At 54.0% G+C, this 26,560-nt stretch overlaps 1 protein-coding gene across 3 annotated transcripts in view; it reads right to left on the minus strand.

Annotated features, from left to right (window-relative positions):
- Positions 1 to 26,560, minus strand: part of ADGRD1 (adhesion G protein-coupled receptor D1) — a 122,516-nt gene that overhangs the window by 32,079 nt on the left and 63,877 nt on the right. For all 3 annotated transcript variants that reach the window (XM_038574712.1, XM_038574710.1, XM_038574711.1), the window contains 2 exons: positions 7,802 to 7,875; positions 6,405 to 6,528 (listed from right to left, as the gene is read on the minus strand). In XM_038574712.1, the coding sequence (XP_038430640.1) occupies positions 6,405 to 6,528; positions 7,802 to 7,875 (198 nt within the window). The remainder of the gene's footprint in view (positions 1 to 6,404; positions 6,529 to 7,801; positions 7,876 to 26,560) is intronic.

The raw sequence follows: 26,560 nt of genomic DNA on the forward strand, positions 1-26,560 counted from the left end.
GCGACTGGCTTTCCCAGGTGTACCCATCCTGGCACAGTGCTCCTGCTGTTCCCCAGCCCCCCGCTCGTCCAGGACAGGTGTCCCTCCTGGACTGCTCCCAAGGAAGGGACCCTCTAGAGGAGCTAAGCAGGGGTGAGGGGGCCTGCGTGAGGCAAAGCAGGGGTGAGGTCATCTGTGGAAGCAGCGTACAGGGTGGGCCTCTGGCTTCTGCCAGCTGAGGGGCTGTGCCCACCATGACCTGGCCTTGGGTGGCACCTTTGCCACTGGCTGCAGCCTTGGTGGGACTGCCCACTATTATACAGACAACCAGACTATGCCCCTGGAATGTGAACCTTGGGTGGGGGTCCTAGAAGCAGGGGGAACTGGTTCGTCTCTACAGCTTCCATAATGTCAGCCCCTCACTCCCTCTCAGTCCTCATGGTCCCAGTTTTCCTTCCTAGGAATGCCATCTCTAAGTCGGCCATGGCGGCCTCGGTGACTCCAAACAGGGCCAGGTGATCCGAGACCCACCCCTTCCTGGGTCTGGCTGGCCAGCCCACTGTAGCATCCACCACTGTGGAACCCTCCGTCCCAGTGCCCCTGCTGGCCAGTCCTTAGAGATGACAATTCCAGCCCCTGCCTCCCTGCCCTGGTCCCAGGAGAACAGGTCTGTTTGCCCAAGCCATCGCTATTCACACAGCCGGATGTGGCATCCTGGTATCCCTAAGTTCCTCTCCTGCAGGACTGACCCATTTGTTCATGCCTGGCTCACAATACACACCTTCATGCAGCCTCTGCCGAGTGCCAGCTCCAAACTACTGGGCGTTGAGGAGGGAAAGCCCTCAACACCCCCCACATCTGAGACTGGAACTTATAAACTGCCTTGTCAAGCTGTTAATTTTATTATTCACTCTCATTACCTAATTCCACACAGATGTGTGCACAACAGCCAGGGCTTCAGTCCAGGGCCTCCCGACCCTGCTAACAGCCCAGACATCACCTTTGTACCTTTCTCCTGATCACACACCACAACATGACTTCACCTAGGGGACCTCAAATGACTTTATAGAGATAAGATATTTGGGGACACCTGGGTGGCACAGTGGGTTGAGCATCTGACTCTTGATTTCAGGTCATGATCTCAGGGTTGTGAGATGAAGCCCCACATTGGGCCGGAGCTCAGGGTGGAGTCTGCTTGAGATTCTCTCCCTCTGCCCCTTCCCACCCCCACTTCAAATAAATAAATAAAATCTTAAAAAAAAAAAAAAGATGTCTGTATGCTACTCTGCATCCTGCCCTTTTCACATGATAATGCCTTGGAAATCCCTCCAGATCAGCTGGCATCATTACAATTCACTCGAAAAACTGCACATAAGCTCTTGATGGGATCTTTCTCCTCTTAATGAAGAGGTGAGGAAACTCGTTGTCCTCCTGGCATAGAGGTATCAGAACCTACCCACTCCTTAGCATTAGGTTCGTTAACACTTCGTTATTCTATATGTTCACTACACATAAGGTGGTAAATATTTTACTTTCAGCCTCTACATGTTATCTTGCTTTCTGATTCTTTAAATTCTACGATGCAGATACTCATGGTGTGCTGAAAAGCCTCACTCTATTCTAAACTCTGTTCTGGTTATCTGCTTTCTTGGACTTATGTCCACACCATGTTGTTTTGTCCACAGGAGCTTCATAAGGATCCCCTTGTGCCATACAAAGTCTCTCCTACTCTTCTCCTTAATTTTCTCAACTACTCTTGGAACATACTATTCCAAAATTAATCTGAAGATAATTTTATCCAATAGGAGAAAACTAATTTCTTGGGATTCTTATCGGATTTGGGTTCAATTTTTAAAGATGCAGAAAGTGAGTTTCAGAGGGGGCCCAACTGGCACAACTGGTCATGATCATGGCCCCAGATCTATAGGTGTCAATGCAAGGGCTCACTCCCTGCCCTCCTCCTAGAAATGCTCCCTCTGACACACCTGTATGCCCCTCACACAGGGCTCAGAGCCACCTTTCCAATGTGCAGTGTGTTCCCTTATGCTCCCACACCTCTGCCTCATTCTTGCCGCATCTGCTGCTGATCATGAGATAGGGAGCCCTGGCTCTGGGCTGCTCTTCCGGTCACCTGCTGACAGGAACTAAGCTGGCTTGCCGTCCTCGGCAAGTTCCGGCAGCTCGGTGGTACATGGGCCAGTACACACCACTCTAGGATGACTTCCCGGCAGGGGGCTCTGGGGCACAGGGCTGGACACTTACATAGCTGGTGTGACCAGTGCTGCAGGTCAAGGGGGCCCCATGAACCAGCTGCTGGGGGGACCTTGAGGGGTCAGTACTCGGTGGGAGGGGGTCCAGGCCTGTTTCCTGCTCACCGTGTCTGGAGAACAAAGCATGGTGTTGTCCATCTCAAGGTCTTGGTTGGCGGAGCCCATCGCTGCTGATGAACAAGCAGGGGGCCCACATTGTACTCCCTCCCATAGAGAAGAGCAAGCAGAGCAAGGCCTGGAACATCCTCCTGGGTCCCAGCCCAGCCCCCCAAGCTCCACGCCGGGGAGTTCCATGGGAGACCTGCTGGGGCACGGTCCAGGGCAGACATGCAGATGGGAGGCGAGGTGCGACTGTGAGCTCCAAGGAGAGACCCTGGATGAAGATGTCCCTTCCCCAGAGGCACCCAGGAAGACCGGGAAAAGCCATTCCTCTGTTCTCACTAAATGAACTGCGTCACAGATTCGACACCTACTTGTAACCGCCTTAATTTTTTAATGTTCTTGAGAATGTTCATTTTTAGCATGGATAATTTTGAATCATTTTCAAATCAACCTTTCCTAGCAATGAGCAGATATGATTTGCTTCCACAAAGACACCCACAGACTGTCCAAATCTGGTGTCACCTACATTGAGTGGTGACAGATTTGTATCATAAATGCTGTGTCAAGTTTTTCTTTTTAAGCTCACTGGACTGAGCTGCTTCCTTTCCTCCCTGTCCCACCAACATCCCAAACCCAACTTCCTGCCACACCCACCACCCAGCCGCTCCTTCCACATCATACAGGCTCACAACTTGGACCAAGTTCTCTGCGTACCAAGGACCCAGAGGACCATCTGGACGCCCAGCAGCAGCCCTAGCTTTAGGATCTGGAGAGCACAGCCGAAGCTGGGGCTCTGCCCCTGGTGACCTCTGGCAAGTCTCCAAGGCCCTCACCTGTACCAGAAGGTGGCCCTCACTCTTATGGCTACATCCAAGACAAGAGCAGGCTCCAGGGAAGGTGCCCACATGGGGCCTGTCTTGCCCACACCAGTGCTCATAGGCGGTCTGCTCCCCCACTTCCATGACGTCCTCTCTGCCCCCAACATTTCAGTCTGGGGCTCCCACTTTGAGCCCCTGGCCCCCGCCACTGTGTGCATGAGCCTCGGCACCTGCTGCTTCCCCCTAGGCCCATGCGGCTGTGCGCTCCTCCCTGAGGTTCCTCATCTGCACCAGCTTCTCAGGGAGCCCTGCAGGCTACCCCTCTTTAAAACAGCACCGTCACCAATGGCCCTTCCTCGCCCTGCCCCATATAGCTTCCACATGCACTCTTTGCCTCAGGACAGAGCATGCTTTCAAGTGCAAGGGCATTTGCAACCCCACCCTAGGTACCATGATGATTCTGCTGCTACGCTCCTAAAGCCCAGAGGGAAGGTGTCACCTCAATCCAATCCTTCATTGTTGGATGAATCAATGACCTCAGTCCATCCCCCTCTCTGGGCCTCAGGGTCTCCACTTGCCACAGTGCCTGTGGATTGCCCCCTCCCCCCTGGCACATATGTAGGTGGCAGCCTGGTGCCTTTCCCACTGGAAGGGCTAAAGCAGGTTGCTGACCCCCATGTGGCACCCAGAGGGACATGCTGGAGGCATGTGGGCTGAGGCTCGGGCAAGACAGGCAGAGATGAAGGCACGAGCCTCATGGCAGTGGTGCCCCCATCTCCCTGGTGACAATGTGCAGAGCAGGAGAAGAAGGAATGAGGAGAGACCCGGAACAGGTAGAATTTCGGAGGGCAGCCCATGCAGTCCAGGTAACTGAGGTCCTCTTTCCACTTTGCAGCACTGGTACCTTCTACTCCACCCCTATCCTCTGGTACCTTCTACTCCACCCCTATCCTGTGGGACCTCACTGTCCCTGCACTGCTGGCACTGGCCCACCACCCTGACCTCCCTGCATCTAATCATGCAAAGCCAGAGCACATGCCCCAACTCGGGCAGTACAAGGTAGAGGAGCTGGGGAACACAAGAGAAAGGGGGTGACAGAGGGCCTGGGAGGCAGGATCCAGGAGGAAAGGATGCCTGTCACCTGAGGGACAGCTGCTGCCCATATATCACTCCCACTGGGACCACCTGGGGGCCACAATTATCTGAACATAGATTTACCACGCCGGCCACCAGGAAACAGATGGGCTTGCACCCTCAAGCTGGAGACAGCACCAAGTGTCCAAAGCTCTGAATGCTCTTGCTTGAAAGACACCTGACCTACAGGTGCCCAGTTCCGTCTCATGTGTGGCCAGGACTGCCCTCAGCGACTCGAAGTGACGGGCACTGAGACGTCTGCACACCCCCACCCCCCAAAGCTTCATCACAGCAGAGTGAAGGGGACCACTCGGCTCTGACACGTGGACAGTGCTGGTGTGTCTAAAGGGGGGACTGTGAGGGGCACATGGCACTACCCCCACCCTGACCTGTCCTCCTAGGGAGGTTTGGAACTCCCCTCTCAAGTCTCTATAAGCAATTCACAATCAGGACACAAAGTCGATGGTACGTGTTGCAAATGAAGGGGCCTTCCTGTGCTCACTGCCTCCACCCAGGACACTCCAAGCCCAGTCCTGTCTCCTGCATCTACACTTGCCATTCCTCAGCCTGGAATGTTCCCCTCTGCTCCTCCCCCCGCCACACCATCAAAATGCCTCTCGTTTGGCACATGCACCTTCCACAGCCAATCTTCAATCGTCCCTCACTTGCTGCTGCTGGAAATCACTTGCTGCTGTTTGCTTATCTATTACCTGTCTTTCCCACTGGAATATAAATCCTCAAAAACAAGACCTCATTGTTTTTCTTATTTACAACTGAACCCCCAGAGTAGGTGCTGATAAGTATTGCTGAATGGCTGTGGATGAGGAGTCAATGCTTAGGTAACACCCCTGAGGCTGCTAGGAGTCCTGCCACACCAGACAAGACTCAGTCCTGCAAGGATCAGGTGCTCTCACCAGTTCCCTGGACCACAGAACCCAGGGAAGGGGGTAGGTTAGGAAATAGACAGACCCCATGGGGTTAACATGCCAAAGGAAGGGATAGGGGTGGAGCAGGTCTTGACAGTAGAGGGGGCCCCTCCAGGCCCCGGTTCATTTCCTATGCACAGTGCAGGGGAATGGGAGCTCAGGGCACCTGCCCTGATGAGTGGGGGGAGTGCATGGCTCTGCAGGAGGAGGAAGCCTCTGCTCAGTGGCTCCCTGTTCTGTGCAGAGTCATCAGTACAACTTTTCAATTTCCAAAACACAGTCTGGGATGAGACAAAACCTGTCTACATAGGTGCCTGGCTTTCCAGGGGCCCCAGGAGATCCCTGGACTGATCCCTATGTCTTTTCCATCCCCCTGCCCTCGGCAGAGAAATTCAAGTTCTACTGGGGTCTAGAAGCCAATCAAGTCACTCACACGCAGGGCTCAGGGACTGATCACAGTTGAGAGGATCCCATCCTGGGGTATCTGCAATTTATAAAACATTTTTTTTCTCATCCAAGCTGTGCTTGCCTTAAACCAATGACATGTATGTCAAGTTCTTAGGGCTAACGGTACAGCCTGCCAGATTAGAAACTGAAGCAGAGAAACCCAACCAGTCTCCAGGGAGGGTCATGGCCTATCTAGAGAGGACAGAAGGCTGTGGGAAATCACCTCCCCCACCACAAGGCTTGCTAACCCTGGAGCTGGAAGTCAGGTTAGACCAGTCCAGATCTCCATCTGTAACCCTGTCCCTCTTGTCCCACAGCAGAAATGCTCTGAGGACATGATGTAGCCCCTGTGACACGTTCTCTGGACATTCATGCACCCTAGTATCAGCTTGGGACTCCTGCTGCACTGGATGCACCATGAGTGTCCCACAGCACAGAGGCTCCACAGCCCAGGGACCGAAGGCAGAAAATGCTGACACACCTGCCTTCTGCACACAGATCCTTGAGAAGAATCTCAGGTCTGCACAGGAAACCTGAAGCAAAGTTTTTGTTTTCTTTTGATTTTTTTTGCTAAAGAAAAAAAAAGGAGCTTCAAAATGTCCCTAATTGCAGGACCCCCCTAATGAGTGGGGGCTGCCTGTCTGCCCCAAGCCACACTGTCCCCACCTGCAGCCTAAGGCAGGAAGGGCACTTTGTTGGGGTCCAGGACCCCAACGCCTGGCTCTTACCTCCAGTGGCACCACCTGCATCAGGATGGCGAAGTTGGTGAGATGAGTACAGTGGCAGATAGAGTAGCTGAGGTTTCCTTCAGCAAGCGCACAGCCCTGGTTGGACCAGACCCCTTCTCCGGAGCTGGGGACACAGAACAAAGGAGTGGCCGCTGAGAGAGCAGACATGCTGGTGCCAGTTGGGCCACAGGGAGACGGGCGGGGGGGGGGGGCACATCCATCAGTCTCACTTCCAGAGAACTCTGAGCTGGGCACCCAGGGGACATGCCTGGGGTCTTTGCCGAGTGACAGGTGATGCCACAGAGAACATTAAAGCAGCCCAATGCCTGCTGTGGGGTGGGATAAGCAAAGTGTGGCAAACACAGATGTGATAAAATGTGATACATCAGTCGGAGATGGGTGTCAATGCCCTGATGCATCATGGTCTGTGCACAGCCGGGGTGGATGTGCAAATGTGAAATAGAACAAGATCACAGATGCTCCGTGAACGTAGCCATAAGCTATGTCTACGGTACTGAGGACACACCCCAGACTGGCCACCTCTAGAGAGGGGGTATGAGGGGAACAGATGGAGGCATCTTTGCCTTCTTATGTTTTACTTCTTTACAGAATTGATTTAGGACTTGTGTCGCTTCTTAAAGTATAAATCCAGACCAAAATGACCAGGAACAAACATGCTCAAGTGCTAACTGTGGTTTCTTCTTATGGTAAGAATATCAGTGATAATAATTTTCTACGGTGTCTCTCTCTGTATTTTCAAATTCCTAAGAAGATGTTTCCATGGTCTATTCAGAAATGACAACTTTGAGTTATCAGCAAAGACAGATGTTTGCCTCAGCCAAAGGCAGGACCCTTGGGGAAAGCTTTTATAAAGGTGAACAAATTAAAAGGCAGGAGTTTCTCTCTGCTTTACATTCTATTTTAAGCTGTGGACGTAGCAGATGAGAAATGTGGCCATCCCGGAGGGGTGCTCGTGTCCCTGGGAGCACACACTGGGGGCATTCTCATTTCCATGCCTACCAGGAAAGAGGGGTTCACCCAGCCCCTCCCAGCCACCTTACCAGCACGACATGAAACCTCAGATAGCCAGCACTGATGGGACCATCCCGAGGCCCCAGTGTTGCCTCGGCCAGACTGGCTGAGTATTTTGAAGTGCACCCCGGGCTTTAAGGGCTGAGTCCTACTAGGTCCCAATGTGGTCTCCAGAGAAAACCTGTCCCTTCTCCAGCTCCATGTCCTGAATGTTCCGGCTTTACAGATAATGCAACAGTGAGGCTCCAGAAGGGTGACCCAGATCATGACCCAGGTCATAACCTGGACCAGCGTGCAGCAGGGCCTGGCCCTGGGCACCATTCCCCTCCCCCACCCTGCCCCAGGGGGCCCCATACAGGCAGTACCTAAAGTCCAGGAAGGCACAGTACAGGAACACCTGGTTGCTGCTGTTGGTGGCCTCGTTGCGCTGCCTGCGGGACTGAAATGAAAGGATGGATATGCTTCATGAGGCCGCTGGAGAAGAAGCCAGGCTCCGACACTGAGCTCAACTCCCCACCCACAGCCCACAGGACCATGGGGTGATGCCCCAAGGGGCCACTGACTCCATCTCAACCCTGTCATGGTCACAGAGGGCCATGACATCTGGCCCACCTCACATCTCCCTCTCCTTTGTCCACACCAGCCCAGAAGCCAGGGCTCTTGCCACAGGGCCTTTGCACCTACCGTGTCCTCCCATGAGAATGCCCTTCCCCCATAACAACACATGCCTGCCCCCATTTATTATAGGTCTGTGCTGCATGTTACTCCCAGAGCAGCCTTCCTGCTCATTCAAAACGGCACCAACCTGGGCAACCCACACCCCTTCCTCTTAGTAAGAGCACACAACGAGCCCCTGTCCAACCTGTGTGCTGCTCTATCCCCCGTGCCTGGCCAGAGAAGGCACACAGCAGGCACTCACTACAGACTGGTTGAAGAAGAGGACAAAGGAACAAACAAGTGACCAGCTCAACCAGCAACCTTGTTCCTAGGACTCTTATTCTCCCCCCAAAAGAGAAACTTCTAGCCCCTGGACTCTTCTGGGATGCCAGCAGGGGCACTTAACTGCAGCTGCTCTGCCCAAAACAAATCACAGGGGGTTGGCCAGGAGCCACTCACAGGAAGCTCGGGGAGCTGGAGCACTGCCGGGAAGCCAGGGCTGCTCCTGGACACATGATGTGTTACAGATTCCCAATAACTAAGTCAGAACCTCTCCTGTGGCCGCCTGCCACTCACTCCATTGTCTCATCTGCTCTCGAGACCCCACCCCCACCTCCATCGTGGGGCTTCACGTGCCAGCGTGGCAGTCAGCCTTCTGCAGGGCAGGTGAGCAACTGGATGGACAGCTCCCTTGTCACCCCAGCACCAGATACATAAGCTCTTCTTTCTGGGTGCCGGTCTGGGCCTATAGCAGCCCTGACAGGTACCCTCGGGACCCACAGCAAACACCAGATGGCTCATCCATCATCTTCTTCGTGCTAGAACCATGGATGACGGACCCCAAGTGCACAACACAATTATATTAATACCATTTATCCCTGATATTTGGGCAAATGTTATCCTTATTCCTTTTGTTTTCCCTTCTGGTATCTTAATGGTTACTGTCATACATTATGGGGTTTCTCAAAATTGCCCGTGCCTGGAAACTCTGTAGAACCTTCCTGCCCAGGACCATGGCTGGCTCCTCCAATCACTCCCATTTTCACCTCCTAGAGATGTTTCCCCATCGCTGTCTCCTTTACCTGGTTCATCTTTTCACAGCGCTCAACACTATATAAACATCCCTGGTTATTGCCTGTCCATCTGCTTATCGCCTATGTCCCTCCACTAGAGTAAGGCCTCATGCAGCAGGAATGCCATCCGTCCCCCAGGGTTAGCCCCTTGCACATGCACAGCATGTGAAAGTACTCACTGTGTGAGTCAGGGTGGAAACACCCCCTTCCAGACAGGTAGGAGCAATTCCTGATTTCCAAGAGCACCTATGGGGATATCCACTCGGCACGGCCCATGGCACTGGACCGCAGAAGAATGTGCCTCAGAAATCTCCGAGTACATGCCAGGTCAGGGCAGAGGGACTGGTGTTCAGGGAGATGAGTCTAGCTGAACCTCACACCCTAAGAGAGGGCAGAGTGGCCCAAGCAGCACAGCCCAGACTCAAGAGATCCATGCAAAACCCTCAAAGGGCTAAACCTCTGTTTATTCTTACTCTGTTCCCAGACTCTGACCTTGTCCCTAGTGCCACCTGGGCCACCTTCTGGTGCTCTTTCCCACGCTCACCACAGAGGTTGGTTTTACAAGTGCATCACCCATCCCTGGAGCCACCACAGGCAGAACCCGGGCTGGGGCCAGTGCCTGGGCTTCTCAAGCTCTTAAATTTGAGACACACGTTCCTCCCCGCCACCCCTCACTCCCCCGCCCATCCCCTCAATGTCCCAGCTGCCGTGAACACTGCACTCAGATACAGAGAGCCCCATCCTGCAGCCACTTGGGAACACAGAAGGTCATTAACAGGGTAACCACAACACGCAATCCCACAAAATCCAAAGTACAAATGAGGACCAGGTGGTGACCTCCACCTGGAATCACTGAGGCGTCCTCGGCCCTGAATGGCCTTGGACTCACTTTCCAGGACACATCAGGTGTCACTGTCCACAGGCAGGTGCACTAGAGTGTTCCTGTGCCCTGGAAAGGCAGGTGGACACCAGGCAGGACTGGAGAGTGGACTGAAGCCAGGATTACACGGGACCAGTGTGCTGAGGCCTCGAGGAAGAAGCAGTGCTCTCTCCCACTGCCTGCAGTGTGGAGCCGGCTCCCCTCACTTCTGGCAGAAGGGACCCCTCCTAGTCCCAACCCTCTGGCTCCAGATCCAAATTCGAGGGGATTTAACAATCATCCCCGAATGCAGCAAGCCAGCATGTGTGTGGTCGAGAGGGTGGAGGGGCAGACGGCGCTCCCTGGGTCCGAAGCCAAGGTCACACCCTGCCAGAGTTGGGAAAGTCCGATTCTGACATCCAAGGTTCCTCCTGGCACGAGAACAGCAGACCGCCTCCCCATGTCTGAGTTTGCAATGCAACTGGAATAGAAGCCCTCATCACGTCTCCAAGAAAGGAGGCCTAAAACATTCCCAGGAGCATGATTTATGAACACACGGGGAGCAGTGATGCCAGAAAGAGGAAGGTGAGTCATCCATGTTATGGCCTGATTTTCCGGAAAAATGTGGGAGGCGTCAACGCCCAGCAGCCTTGCATGTGCCATGACCAGGGAATGGGGTGTGCTCACATGGGTGATGGGGAGAGCCATTATCTGAACCCCTCCTGTGCCCCAAAGCCGAGGCCTGCAGTTGACAGAGAGAGGGCCTTCCAGCAGAGAGCTAGCCCTGCTCTCTGCCCCCTGACTGCCACAGACAAACCCCCCTTCCATGTCACCCAGACCGCAGAGTGCCTCCTGCAGGAATACTCCCTTGGACAACCCTACCGTTCAGTAGATGTCAATGGGAGTAGTCAAGTATTTATTGCCTACTGTTCATAATCAATGTTCAGAAAGGCGTCTGCTCTGGGAGACACATATCAAGAGAGGAGAAAAATCTATCAGATAACCTGTAAATGTTCCTTGCTTAGAAACTTGTTTGCTTTTCACCCAAGTATATAGTTCTTCCTACAAACAAGGTGAGGAGACACTTGCTGTCACTGCCCCAAGCAAACACACAGAAAGCTCCATGGTCCTTAATTCTGACCTCAGTAGAGCAATGGAAGGAGACAGAGGCCCCAAACCCAGCACAGGGGAAGGTGCACGGGAACGTCACCTGGCTCATCTCATAAGCTGGGGGCCAGGGCTCCAAATGGCTGAGATGTCCCAGCTTGGAGGAAAGTAAGACAAATGGAAGTCATGTTGGAAGCTGATGAGGAAACCCTTCAATCAGCCTCAAAGTCCTGGTGTTGGAGGACATTTCTTGCCTTTGTGAGCATGGGAAAGTGGGCGCAGTCCCTCCCAATGGATGCTCACACAGGCCCCAGCAGCAGGGGCAGGGCCCTGATCACCTCCAGAAAGGGCAAAAGGTCGAGGTGGGGGAGTGAGGCCTGTGACCCAGTGGATTGGGGTCTCAGCACCCCCAGCCAGGGCCCAACACAGGTGGGCAGTGCAGGGACACTGAGAACACGTCTGCGTGCTGTGCTCACATGCACACAAGGTCCCCTTCACCCCAGGCTGCATCTGGACCACAGGCACCCTCGTTCAAGGCATCAGTCAGGTCATCTGAGGACACCCTCAAGACCCTGACACAGGCCCCTCACCCCTTCCCCGTCCAAATGTCGCCTGAACCTCCACCTTCCCCAGCCCTTCCAGGCCAGAGGCCCCTTTGAGCTGGACTCAGCTGGACGTGGGTCTGTCCTGTCCAGGGACATGTCGGGAGCACACGATGCAGACGTGTGGTGCCTGCAGGAGCTCATGTCTGTCTTCAGGTGACAGCCCAACCTCCCCACCTGCCTCTTCCATCCACCTGCAGCTGAGCACGGCCTGGAGGTCAACACGCACCATGGCCAGCCTGGACCAGGTCAGAGATGTGCACTGAGCCCTGGGGACCAGGGGCCGTGGGAACGTGGGGCTCGCACGACTCTAAAAATGAGTTTCTCTGTTTTTTTTTTCACTGCCCTGTGGGATTCTGGGACACTCCAGAGGGAACTGAACTCCCAGTGCGATCCTGCAGGGCCTCTCCCATCCCCTGTCCTGAGGACTTGGGACCCCCGGTGGGGAACTCACAGTCAGCACGTCTGCCGGCACCTGGGGGGGGGGGGGGCGCACACGGGGGACGGTGCTGGCAAGTCCCACACGGTCTGCAGCCCACCTCGAGTCATCCCTGGCCCTGGTGACACCGAGTCCTGAAGCTTTCAGGGAAAAGTGTGCCAGACGGGGCCAGACGGGACCCTGTGTGCAGCATGGAGCAAACCAGGGGAGCCAAAGTGGGCAGGAATGTGGAGGCGAAGGCAGCTGTGCGTGCACTCTTATTGGTGTTGGACTTCGGGGATGTTTCCAAAAGTCTCCATCCCCATTTCACGCAAAGAAGTTGCAGAGATTCTTGTTTTTTAATAAAAGGAAGCTCTTGTGTTGAGCCACAGACACTGTGTTTGTTGCTGCCCCTTCCAGTGAGGTGCACGTGGGGTCATGGCACCTTCCTGGCCCCGATGTTCAGTGTTCACCTCGCCCTTGGAGCCAGCCCTCACTGCCCTCCCATTCCAGTCTGAGAGAGGACGCTGGAAAACACATCAGGATTCATCTAAATGAAGACAAATTCACACAAGTTGCAATAATGTATTTCCTCTGCAAAACACGGGATCCTCAGTTTTCTTGAATCATTTCCTCCCATTAGAAAATAGGCTCCTTAAAGAACCAAGTGCCATTCGTGTCTGTTCCGATGCTCCAGAAAGTACCTTCCATGTGCACTTACAAGCCCAAGATCACACGACTGCCCCAGCACATAGGCTGGTTTCCTGAAGGAAAATGAGTTACAAAGACAGGTCCTGACTGGTAGCCCCAGTTGGACAGAACAGAGTAGAGAACCCAGGAACAACCCCGCATGGTGCCGTGAACTCACATCTGATGGAGCAACAGGGTGGCTCCATGAAGGAAGCATAGATCTTCCCACACACAGCACCAGGGCAAGTGGGCGCCCACAGGCAAATACATACAGAAACACACACCCCTCAACCTAATGTCACATCTTATACAAAATTAACTTAAGATGGATCCTCTGTGAAGCATTAAACATGAAACTATAAGAATTTATGAGGTAACACAGGAGAAAACCGTCCATACCCAGAGCCCATCAAAGAGTAGTTGGCTAGGACACCAAAAATACAATCCATAAAATTTTTAAAATCAATAGATCAGACTTCTAAAAATTAAAAACTTCAGCTCTCTGAAACACCCCGTGAAGAGGACACGAAGACAAACCACATATCTGACATGGGAGTGATGTCTAGAATAGAGAATTCTCACAATTCAACTCTAAAAAAAAAACCCAAGAATCCAGTTAGACAATGGACAAAGGCAGGCAGGAGACATCACACAGAAGAGGACACACAGAGAGCCAGAAAGCCCGAGAGCAGATGTCAAGCTGCCAGCCATCAGGGAGTGAAGACCCCCGTGGGAATACCAGGAATAAAAACCAGGCACTGTAACAGATGCTGACGAGCACATGGGTGTTGACTGCTCACACCAGGCTGGTGGGAACGTGCAATAAGGCAGTCACTCTGGAAAACAGCCTAGAAGTTTTAAAAAATATTAAGAATCCTTACCCTATGACCCAACAGTTGCATTCCTGGGTATTTATGCCAGAAAAATGCAAGCTGTTTCCACAGGAAAACCTGCACATGACTCAACATAGCAGCTCTACTTGCTCAAGCCAACACCTGGGAACACCCATAACCTCCTGAGCAGGGGGTGGGTGCTTGAGCACACTGGGAACCCCACTGCCAGGGGCTACCACCCGCCCTCACAAACACCTATACCTGATATAGCAACAACCTGGACAGGCCTCGGGCATTCGGCCACGTCACAGAAGGCAAGCTCAAAAGGCGACACACTGTGGTTGTCTTTCTCAGGAGGACGGATCCTCCAGATGGAAGGCAGTATACTGGTTAAGGATGAGGCAGTGCAACAGGAGACCGTTGCAGGGTAGAACAGGTGGGCAGCACAGTGTCCATGGTGGTTCTGGGAGCCCCACCTGACTTCAAATGACAGCCAATGCTCCTCTGGTTCTGCAGCTACACAATGGGTTAGAGCAGCTCTAACCACAGGGCAGACTGGGTACGGGGTAGGGCGGTCCTCTTCCTACCACTTCTGCAAGCTCCTGTGACTCTAACCTTATCCTGAAATAAGAGGTTTTAAATGGGTTAAACCACATCAGATCAACTCTAAGAAAGCCATGTTTTCCAGCTGGAGGAGCACAGGCTTGAGGGGGGAGCAGGTATGTGCCTGGCTAAGCAGAGCTTCGGGATTTAGGCCTCATGAGGAGGACCTGACTTCTGCACAGCATGTACAATCCTCCTGTGCAGCAGAGGAGCCCCTGGGCAGCTGACTGTTACTGTCACCACAGTGGAAAATATGACCCCTCCCCCGGCTCCCCAGCACCTCCTGCCTGCACAAGCACACACACAAGGCACACCCAGGACCCTGCTCCTCCCGGGGGCTTCCTCCCACCTTCTGGGGCCCTGGTGGCTCTGCCAACACCCACGTCTGCATCCTGAGGTGTATGCTTTGTCCTCACTGAAGCACAGGATCTCTTGTGTGGTCTGGGCCAGAAATGAAAGAAGCAGTTATCCCTTATTCTGCGGAGGGTCCAGCCGCAGCCCCTGTGTCACATTCCATCCTCCACCCACATCAAACAGTCAGACTTTGCTCCTAGACCTCTTTCTGAGATGCTTTTTTCCCAGATGCCTCTTGCTCATGGAATATTTGTGTTATAAATTATTTCTCCCTAGACACCTGGTTTAAATTTTTCAGAAATGTTCTACAAACTTAATTTTGATGTCATCTGTACTGTGATATAAAAACGAAGAGCATCAGAACTTAAAACACAGCCTCAGCAATGGTCTGCTGATCTCTCCCCGACAGATCTCTGCCTTCCCCTCTTGGCCCTCCCTGCCTTGCATGGCCCGCACACCCAGAGCTGCAGTGCCAACACAGTCTCCATAAGGGTAGAAGGAGTGGCTGGTGATCCTGAAATCAATCCTCTCTGTTGGTCCCTGTTTCCAGTGCCACACATGTAAGTGTTCCTACAGCCAGAAAGTCTTCCTGATTTGTGAACTGAAGTTTGGCCTCTAATGTTCATCTGAAACAAAGGGCTGGCAATCAGAACAGATTAGCACTGCTTCCACGCAGATCAGCCCTCCTCAACTGGGAGGGAAATGTATTGTTTTCATTACACAAAGTACAGAACAGAAATAGCAATATAAACCTGTAGCTGCAGGATTTGCAGATACTCAGAAAATTGCAATTATAGGTGTGTCCCAGGGGGCCACACCAGAGAGTCTAATACTTTTATTTTTATGCAGATAATGGTATGGGTTGGAAAGGTTGTAAAATTCTGATCTATTTTACAGCCTGATTCTGTGGCTGCTAATAACAATGGGGTCGTGTTGATGATCTTGAACTCGCCTATAAACCACATTAAAAACGATGCTATTTCCCTGAAAGGTGAGTGGTATGACTCAGAGGATGCAGGAACAGAACCCACCATGTGCATTTCAGAACCGTGCATGACACAGGTGCTCGGGCAGCCTCCCCACCTGAGCTGGGATACATCTCCATCAACCCCCCCACATTTTCCAGTTTGCTACTCTGTTATACACGTTCACAAGTAAAACAGCCTAATCCAACTTCTCCTAGGCCTTAAACACACACACATTCTTTTAATAAAGAATATATAGTCCTCCCTTTCAATTATCTTCCCACGTGTTAAGAGAGCATCTTTCACAAAGGTGAAATCATGACTCTCCAACAGACCTGAAATGAACACGTATTAAAGGAATTATTTAACTCACTAGTGAGCAAGGCAAGTGTGAAGATGTTACTGCCACTTCTCAGGATCCCAATAATCATACAGGAATGAGCCATGGGGATGTTGAAATAAATGTGCTTAGCAGACATGGAGCTGGCAAAGCTGGTCACCATCCCCAGGGAAGTATCATTCAGGTGACTGTGCACGCCCAGCAGATGAAAGCTCAACAGGCAGAGCTAAGAACATAAATACCAACTGCAGACAAGCAGGTAGCGGTCCAGCGGCAGGTCTGACCGAGGTGGACAGGAAACGGTTTGTATGACCAAAAGCCAAAGGCCCTGGCATGTGAGCACAGCCCCAGCAACTCCTGAAACAAGCTCCTGTCATTCTCGGGGCACAAAAGCCATACCAGAGCCTTTCCAAACCAGGGAGGAGCTTCTAACGACACAGACCTTCCTGATCTGGCAGGGCACACTGGTGGAAGTGAGCAGCCATGAACAAAGAATGGCTCTGAGAAAAAATAACTAAGACACGTGTAACACCTAGGGGCATCAATACGAGGGCGAGACATCCGCGAGCCAGCCAGGTGGGCAGGAAGCAGCGCACAGAGTACACGGCCGTGACGCCCTGGTCTAGCAGTGGGGCAGGTGTGACCCCATGGGAGGGCCTCAGAGGAGGATGTGTCCTAGAACTCTGCTTCCAGGCTGCCCATGACCTCGAGTGCTGGGCTCTTACCTCAGTTCCTCTCTCTCTGCCTTCTGTCCCGAGACCACCCCCTGCCGTATCTAAGCTCGTTGGTGCATTTTTCTCCCCGGCTAGTCCTTGGAAAGAGAAGCCTGTCTCTGCTGCAGGAGCGACCTGGACTTGGCAATGTGGCGCTGCCTCACTGTCACCCCCAGGAGCCCTGGAAGCCATCCCTGGGTTCCCCAGTGTCAGTGACAATGATGTGAACCAGGGCAATAACTCCCTGAGGACACAGCACTCCTGCTCCCAACAAAAGGTGTGCGGGCTTCAGAGCGCCCTTTGGGGCAGAGTTCAGGGGCGGATGGGGACATAGACGCGGAAATGTGCTGTGACTCATGGCTGGTCGGTGGCCCCTGACTTCTTGGAGCAGGTGGTGGGAGCTGGAGCAGCTCAGGCCACTGGGCCCTTCCCAGGACTGGACGCTCCGGTTCCCTCAGACACCAGCTGGGCCCTGAGCTGGCAGCTGCAGCAGAGACCGTGCACCATCAGACACAGGGAGGGGGCTCCTGGTCAGGGGGGCAGAGTACAGCCTTTCCAGCTGGTGGTGTGGGCAGTAACCACCTCCGCTCTACTCCTGAGAGCTTGTCCTTTCCAGTCTAATCAAGGGAGTGCTGTGTAGACACACCCAGTTAGGTCGGGAGGCCCACAGCTCAGAGCTCCCAGGGCACAGAAGCTGTGATCTCTGTCTCTGGAGGAGCGACACAAACCATGTGAATTAGGGTGGGGGGGACAGAAGAGGCTACAGCCACCCTCTGGCATGGGCTCCAGCCCATCTCTAGGCAGGTCTCAAGAGGGTGTTCTGTCCAGCACCGGACAGAACACCCTCTCTGATTAGCATATGTTGGTCAGGAAAGGCTATAAAGCCATTGGGGCACCTGGATGGCTCAGTGGTTGAGCACCTGCCTTCAGCTCAGGTCATGATCCTGAGGTCCTGGGATCGAGCCCCACATCAGGCTCCCCCACAGGGAGTCTGCTTCTCCCTCTGCCTGTGCGTCTCTGCCTCTCTCTGTGTGTATCTCTCATGAATAAATAAAATCTTAAAAAAAAAAAAAGGACATCTACTGCTCTCCCAAAAATTGTACACTCCAGAAAGTATGTCCTTACTGGGATTTTCTAATCATTTACAGAGAGGACACCTAGCAGAAATTTCCCATTTAAACACAAACATCCAAGTTGTTTCAAATAAATAGCAGAAAATGAAATGGAGCATGCCATTGGCTGTTGCTGGCATCAATCAAAGGAACAAGGATTTCTTGTTTCTTGGAGCACATCAGTGTAACCCTACATCTCACACAGGTGTGAACATCACAGGAGGATGGACCACCATCATCCATCCAGCTGAACCCCAACACTGAACATGGAAGTAGGCCACAGTTCATGATCTGGAAATTTGGGCTAGAAACAGCTAGTTGCATTTCATGTGAGCAGCTCCGGACACCTGGCAACCCTAGGAAGGCACTTCCCAGCTACACATGCGCCAGGGTGTCCCACTGAGAACCACAATGCAATGCTGTCGATTCTCACTCAGGGACAGGATGCGGTTGTATCGTGGGCCGCTGGTAGTCAGCGAGTAAATGCCGCCCTAGTGGGACATGCTGAGTCCACAGCCTCCTGCACAAATGCCTGGAACCGTAAGGTGCAGTATAAGCTCCAAACATTTGCAAAAGAAGTCTTTTCGCCCAGTTTCATCGGGACCAGACCACAGGGACAAGACCAAGCCAAGGCAGAGGAAGGACAACTTCCTGACCACCAAGTGTGACATCTATGAGCCAGAAACAATCGTCCCACTTTCCCAGTATCAGTTCAGACCTTCTCCAGCTGCACCTCCCACTGCACTACTTCTGCCTCTGGGCCAGGGGGCTGCCCATCCCACCACCAGCACCCAGGAGAGGCAAGGCCAGTCCCATCCAACAGGATCCATTCCCACAGGAGGCCCCCAGTTCAGTCCCCCTCTCCCTGCCACTGGCACGGGAGCCCCTATAGCACACACTCAGTGGCTCACAATGATGTCCCGTGGCTCAGCATGGATCCTATGACCGACATTTGCCAGGAGACCGCTCCTCTGAGCACCCCTGCTGCACAAGATCATTTCGGGTGGTACATAGACTTTGCACGTACACCAGACAATGCCAGGACAGGCATTCCATTCCCAGAATCTCCAGCCACAGCTACTTAGAAAAGCGGGCCTTTAGGTTGAAAAGAAGTTTATCAATATAGCGGCAGAGAGGTGGGTGGGGTATGACTGTGCAAACACTGTCGGGTGGAGCAGAACGGGAGATCCTGAGAAGAGTTAGGGTCGTGCACGGCAGTGCCTTGCCCAAGAGCTTTTCGCTGCGCAGTGCCAGCCACCACACTCCACTCTGCTGCACCTGCCTCACACCGTCCGCCGGTGCGGCCCTCACATCAGCCCACTGTTCAGAGGAAGCTGAGACCAGAGACCTCAAGGGTCCAGCCTGGGGCCACACAGCTCACATGTGATGGAGCCAGGACTTGAACACAAGAGTTGATTTCAGAGCTTGCTCTCAGCCCCATGCAACGTGGTGGCTGCTCTCTGTGCTCACATGTTCTCTATTTCCTCCTGCCTCTCCCATCCCTCCACACCAGTTCTCTCCTCACTCTGCTCCTCTTCTCTCCTGCGTGTGGGAGAGCCATGGCCTGGCCTCGCCTCGCCTCAGCAAGGACCCCGGGGCTGCTGAGGGAGCTGGACCCCCGGCACTCAGGAGGATAGGGAGGATAGGGAGACTCGGGAGGAGAGGCAGGCGGCCCTGCTGCCCGACCCAGCAAGACAGGCCCAGGTCAGACTCCCAGCCCCCGAGTGTGGGTTTGTCCCACAGAGCACAGGAGGGCCATGCCAACGTCTAAACATGATCCTGTCCTGCCCAGAAATGAGGAATGGTTTCCCAGAGAACAAGAGTCTTTTATGTGAACTATAAAAAGTTACTGGATCAACAACCTATTATCATCGTAGAATAAATTACCGATCTAAGCGTCATGTGGGACAGCGCCTGGTTCAGCCCTCCACCCTGCACATCCAAGGAGCACAGGTCATGGAAACTCCCTGGAGGGCCCCCACCCGGTACCGGTTCTTCCAAGGAAGGGCCGGCACGCCCCCTGAACAGCTGGGCCCCATCACATCTGCTGCCATGGATAACGTGGAGTAACACACAGCAGGCAGCTCCCAGCCAAGCCCCGAGGATATGTGGCTGATCCCGGGACTCAGGATGCCAGGCTTCCAGCCAGCAGGCCAGACTGAAAGGAAACACTCACCCTAGGGAAGGGACTCAGAGATGACTTGTGCCTTCCACCTGGCACCATCCCCTGTCCCCCTTCATGGCTCCAGGAAGGCTGTTGGCCTGCCATCTCCTGCAGCCCCCCTTCAGCAAACAGGGCCCTGAGTGCCCCTGTAAGGGGCAGGACAGAGCTCTGTGACAAATGTACACCTGCTCTCTGCCATTCAGAGCAAAGGCTCTGACCAGTGGCATCAGTGGACACATGCTGTGGGGGCCTCGGGAGCCTCCTTCTGAGGAGCTGCAGGAGGTCTTGCTGCCCCACCCCCAACCTGTGACATGGAGGTGACAAGCGGAGTGCCATCATCCTGGGCCCAAATCCTGGAAGCCCAGGGGGCATTCACCTCCAGAGGAAAGCAGCCCACCGTGGAGACCACCGTTCCTTACTGATAAGGACACAGGTTTATGGGAGGCTGAGCCTCCTCCTGCAGATTCGTGACTTCCACAAAGCCCCAAGGTGAGTGTTGATGGCCTAGCCAAGGCACCCCAGAGCATGCAGACTAGACGGGAAGGCCCCTCCTGCGGTGGCTAACTTCCACCTGGAGAAGCTGCAGCTACAGACCCATCCTGACCCAGCGGACAACGCAGATCGAGACCGGATAGAGGTCCACATCCCACAGCCAGCAGCAGAAGGGTGTCTGGCTCTGGATGTCCCTATCAGTGATGAGGCCACGTCCTGCTCCCTCTGGGCACCTCCTGAGGCCTGAGTCCAAACTTATCTCCTCAGCGGCCAGCACCCTGGTTTTCTGTGCCCAGTGAAGATCCTGCTCCCCAGCAGGAGGAGGGCATTCCCAGGAAACAGGCTGCCAGCAGGTGTCCCCAGGGGAAGCTAGCTGGGATGATGGCCCCTGGCAGGAGTAAAGGGCACGGTTATCTCTCCACTCCGACCATCCTGCCTCTCAGCAGGACCGGCACAGCCAAAAACCAGAAAATAAGATGTTTGGGTCAAAATGCCAACTCTGAACATTGGCAACAGCTTCGAAATATTTGAAACATAGTCCAGGTCATCTTTGGGCTGCGGATGGCATGAGGGCCATCACCTTACAAGCTCAGCTCCAAAAGTGGACACAACTTTGCAGCTTTGCCATGATGCTCCCCATCATCGGTCCCCTCCCGCTGCCCCATGAGGCTGGGTCACATGCTGCCACCATGTGCTCTGTGTCCTGACGGTCTCAGGGCAGGCACTGTACCCCAAATCTCAGAGCGTGTCCAGGACTACACCAGGGGCTTGAGTTGTCTGACTCCAAACCCCTGCTGGTTCATGCACCATTTCCCCTGGGGCCAGCTGCCCACCCCACAGACTGCAAGATGACTTTAGATCCACATGACTGAGAGAAACGGGCACACTCTGTTTCATTATAACACCTGTTTTCACATGTATTTGAGAAACGTACACTAAACACGTGGGCTTAAGGCTATTACTGCTTATTGCTGTACCCTTACCTGAGGAAGGACACCAGCTGCAGAGAAGGAAGGGGATGAAGGAGGGGGGAGATGGAGGGAAGCCATGGTGACAACTACCCGCCGCCCATGTCCTCACCCGCGGTCCATGTCCTGCCGACCACTGTCTCCAAATCCCCATCAGATGAGCAACAACGCTGGGAAGCCAGCACAGCCACCACAGAGCCTTCCCCCAGAGGCAATCACATCACAGATCTCAAACATGGGCTCCCCAAACAGGGGTCGCCATTGTCCCGGGCTCCTGAGACCTAAGGGCCACAGATCCCAGCAGTTGGTAGCTCAGGTGTGAGTCACTCTGCATTCTCAGAGCCTCCATTTTCCAAGGGAGAAACAGAGAGAAATTCTGGTTTTTACGTGAAATCTCCAGATTTTAAAATGTTTGCAACAAAGTCATGATGCAAAAGCAGGAAAAGGTCTTTGGACCCCAGGGGAGAGGCAGCCTTCTGCCCAACAAGCACTCCTGCCCACGCCCAGATACTCCCTTGGCTGGCTCGGGGTGCTCGCAGTGGGAGCGCCAGGGGAGAAGCTGCAGAAACAGCAGGTGCCAGGCCAGATGTGCTGGGCTGTCCCTGGGCTGGAATCTCTGCTGGGAGTGAGGACACAGGCATCCTTGTTTTGCTTCTTTCTTTCCAGACACAGCTGGCGTGGCCTCAGCCATCATCGGACCACCAGTTGGAGACCCTCAGCTCAGGCTGGGCTGGACTTTCTCCTTCCCGGCCTCCCAGACACCAAAGCAGATACTTTTGCTGTGCGGGTCCCTTGGGATGGGGGGTCCCCACAGGGTTGCTGTGCCACCTCCCGCAGGCAGGGAAAGAATGCCAAGGTTGCACTCAGCCAACTCTGGGCCCCCTGGGGACTCGCAGCTCCAGGGACCTGAGGGAAACGTGGCTCTTCCCCTGACCTTACCTCGATCTCCCCCCGCCCTGCACATGAGGACCCAGCATGTGCCCTATCCACCTGCGTGCTGTCAGTCACATCCCGTTCATGTGTGGCACATGTAAGAATCAGGAAATGTCACATAAAAGCAGTCCCTCTGGGAAAATGGGCAGCCCAGACAATAGGATGTATGCGCACTCAAGGTTGCCCGGTCAGTAGGGTGGGGTCCCCCTGCCAGGTCCAGTTTTCTCCTGGCTGCAAGGTCAAGGATTGGCTGCAGCTCTCACCAAAGCAGAGGAAGGTGGGCCTCTCTGGTCACCTGGGACTCAGGCCAGGCAGGAGCATGTCCCACCAACACGTCTCATCTACAGCCACGTCAGGGGCCACCCAAGGATGGCAGGCCCAGTCCCTCTGTTGTGTGGCCTCCGTCAGGGAGGAGAATGTGCTCTGCTGGCCAGTCCTGGGTGGCAGCAGTAGCCTCCTGCCCTCGTGGGCAACTCTGCTAGTGCCAGACTCAGGAAGTGTCCCCCACTGCTATCTGCATCAGGATCATGGGAGTGGGGAATACATGGACGTGATGTCCACCCTCCTGGGCAAGCAGGCTCACCCCTGATGGGGGCCTGAGCTGACCTGCCCCTCCACCACCATCTGACCACTGTCCTTCCAGGCATCCTAATGCTAACCTCTCCCACCCAGACCTGCGCATCCATATTCCCACCTCGGTCCAAGCCCTGGTGGCCACGTGGAGATGAGCACCTTCCCCCAAACTTCACCCACAAGCCTCACTACTAGTTGACTTTGTGTCCTCTCCAGGCAAACGTCTGGAAAAATCTGAAGGAACAGCAATCATGCAGCTGGCTGGCTGAACCGGATCCCCACATGTGTTTGATGTGGCCTGAACCATGTTCAAAAATTTTTTTAAACTGCATACTTCACAAAAAGTATTGATTCTCTAAAAAAAAAAAAAAAAACACCTGGAAAACTTGTCAACTCTAGAAAATATGTGAGCTGTCCATCAACCACCCCTATACTCTCAGATGCCAAATAAGAGAGACAACACCCAACAGTCAGAGTAAGTGGGATCGGAACTGGGAGAGAACCCCGCCTGCTCAGGTCTGAGCACACCTACCCACTACCAGCCATCCCAAGATCCTGGTCTGTGTGTGGGGCATGAGGCAAGGTGCTAGGTCACTTTAGTCCATCAGCATGGGCTTGGGGATGTGTTTCCAAGAGATTTTAAAGTTCAAACAGAGGAATCGGGGCCCTGCCAGGCTGCACACATGAGCTGCCACGAGGATGTGGTGGGGGGGCTCCCCACATGTCCCTCTTGGGCCTGGCCCAGCCACTTGCAGCTCAAACCCCCAATGCTGGCCCATCTGCAAAGCCCACGTAGGCTTTGCTGTGTTTATGCCAGCAAACAAGAAGGGGAATGAGGTGGGGTGCCTGGTGGTTCAGTCGCTGGAGTGTCAACCTTCAGCTCAGGTCATGACCTCATGGTCCTGGGATCAAGCGCCACATCGTTGGGCTCCCTGCTTAGCAGGGAGTCTGCTTCTTCCTCTGCCCCTCCCTTCACTCAAGTGTTCTCATGCATATAAGTATTTTCCCTGTGTTGTAACCCTGACAGGTGACATGCTCACACATGTGTAAGGGATTGAGAGATATATGGAAAATGGGTATGTTCTTCTTTTATTTTGACTTCTGTCAATGTTATTCTGGCATGGTTTCTTCTGGGGTGGCTCAGTTGGTTAAGTGTCCAACTCCTGGCTTAGGTTCAGGTCATGATCTCGGGGTCATGAGATCAAGCCCCGCATCACACTGCACTCAGTGGGTTATCTGCTGGAGATTCCCTCCTTCTGCCCCTCCCCTGCTCTCTCTCCCTCTCTCTAAAATAAGTAAATACATTTTTTTAAAAAAAAGTTACAGTTTCTTCCAAACATAATAATGCCACAGTTTCTAATCTCAAGTGTCAGAACGACCAAGTGTGTGTCATATTTGGGGGCCAGCCACTAGCCCCGTCCCATTGACCACCTGCAGAAAAGCTCATTGTTCGGCATGGGGAAGTTTGCCTGCAGGGGCAGAAAGCAGAGCAAGTTTGAGACGCAGGTGACGTCTGAATTTATGCCACAGACAGACGTGTCCCACTGGCACGTGAACATGGAGCTTCACAGACCCCCCGAGCTGCAGCCCTGATGCTTGGCTGTGTCATCTGGAGGATGTCACTGTGCTCTCCTTGTTCGCAGTCCCCGTCATCAGGGGTCTCCTGAGTGCCACACTCTGTGCACAGCCTGACAAGCAATGACGTGCACAGGGTAGAGGCTGGTGGAAAAGATAAACCTTCACAAAACAACCACACGAGATGCACAGTGCCACCCGAAATGGGAAACAACAGTGATATCCATCTCATCCAGGACTGACAGCAGAGCTGAGACAGCGAGTGGGGGTGTATCCTGAGGGGCCGGGAAGGGCAGCAAGAAGAAGGTGCCAGGCAGAGGGAACAGCACGTGCACAGACCCTGTCACTGGAGCAGGGGAGGTGGGGAAGGTGGTACAGGGGGCTGAGATGGGCACATGGGGCCAAGGGAGTGATGAAACATGCATGTTACCCATGTCACCACAACTGCAATCAAGATGAAATCAGCTGAGGGCAAAGCCAGCTTTGGAAGCTCTGCCTCCCAGACCCCTCCCTGCCCACCCCAGCCCCTACCTCACAAAACTGAAAATCAGTTCCAACTGGACTTGGCCACGGGGGACACAAACCACAGCCCCACCCATCTCCCTGTTGTCAGGGGCTTCTATGGCAGCAAGGGCCCAAGGCAGGCACCACACCTGGCACTGCTCTGCACAGACCTCCAGCACGGCAGAGCTCCGTGGGCTGGTGGGAACACACCATCACTTATTTGGGTAGGAGCATGACTGCCAGCAGATGAAGTAGCTGCTGTGAGGGTCTCTGTGTTTCTTGACTACACATACGTCCAGGGCGGCAGAAGGAAGGAGAGACCACTGGGAGACCTGACAAACCACACGTATGTGACCCCTGTGGCAGCGTCCACCAAACCCCGGCTGCCGTCCCTCACAACAGGCTCACAGCAGCACAGCTGGGAGTTCCAGCTGAGGCCTCAAGTCCCTCTTCAGAGAACCAAACAGGTGGGGAACCTGCTACCAGGGCGAATGCTCAAGTAAGTGTTAGAAGCCACTGGAGGACCAGGGATGAGCCGCAACTCAGACACTGAGGATGCACGTGTGGGACTCTCTCTGAAGAGAGCCGAGTTCTGCCGGCCCCCTGGGTGTGGGACTGCTACCTGCCAACATGGGCCACTCCAGCAGGGCTCAGTGCTGGTGCATGTCCCTGCTGGCGCGTGGGTCCTCGGGGAACCTCCTATGGCCAGTGCCTGAAGAGCTGCATCTGGAGAGAAACATCACCTGTCTCTGTGAGTCAGACAGTAGGAAACTGGGACCAGAAGGACAATCTGCGGCAGGAAAGAGGCCACTCGGGGGCCATTTTCCGAGGCAACCTGCCCAAGTGGCAGCTAATGGAGGAGTGGCTAGAATGGCTTCACCTGCTCCACACAAGTTGGTGGGGTTGGGGAATAAACACAGGGGCTGCAGATGTTTGGAAGGAAGCTAGCTCACTGGGCATGAGGAGCCAAGGTCTCTGTGGGGACGGGGAGTCGGTGCCCAGACCTCATCCCCAGACCCACGTCTCAGAGCTCTACAGAGGTGGGCCTGGTGGGCTGGGGAAGACCAATGGCAGAGCAAGGAAATGGGGCCCCCATTAAACTACTAGCCTCTTGTGTCAGGGGGGCAGGCATCAAGGCAGGTGACCCAGGAAGGCTGGCATTTGCTAAGACCCCACCTGGTAGAGCACAACAAGCAGGTGGGAATAAACCTGACAGGTAGGTGCATGAAAATGGTCAGGGGCAGGAGGGGCAGGGGGGTACTGAAGAAAACATGTGAGTTGTGAGGCAAGTCACCTTAAGGACGGGTCAAAGCAGCCCCGCTGCATGGTCTACCTGGACCCATAACACCCCCCTGGGCCCTGCAGACTCAGATCCTGGAGGAAATGAAGCTAGGCCCAACAGAACAGTCAAGGGTTTTCGATGGCTCTGCCGTCAGATGTTCAGACCCGATGACACTGTGCTGCAAGACAGCGAGACCAGGGAATGGTCCAGAAAGGCATAAATCAGCAAACATGAACCTCAGCCTCTTCCCCCAGAGGAGCTATGCAGACTACAGGTGGATCCACCAGGGGGACGAGGTCTTGGCTGG

Source organism: Canis lupus, chromosome 26 (assembly GCF_011100685.1).
Source record: "Canis lupus familiaris isolate Mischka breed German Shepherd chromosome 26, alternate assembly UU_Cfam_GSD_1.0, whole genome shotgun sequence".
NCBI classification, from domain to species: Eukaryota; Metazoa; Chordata; class Mammalia; order Carnivora; family Canidae; genus Canis; species Canis lupus.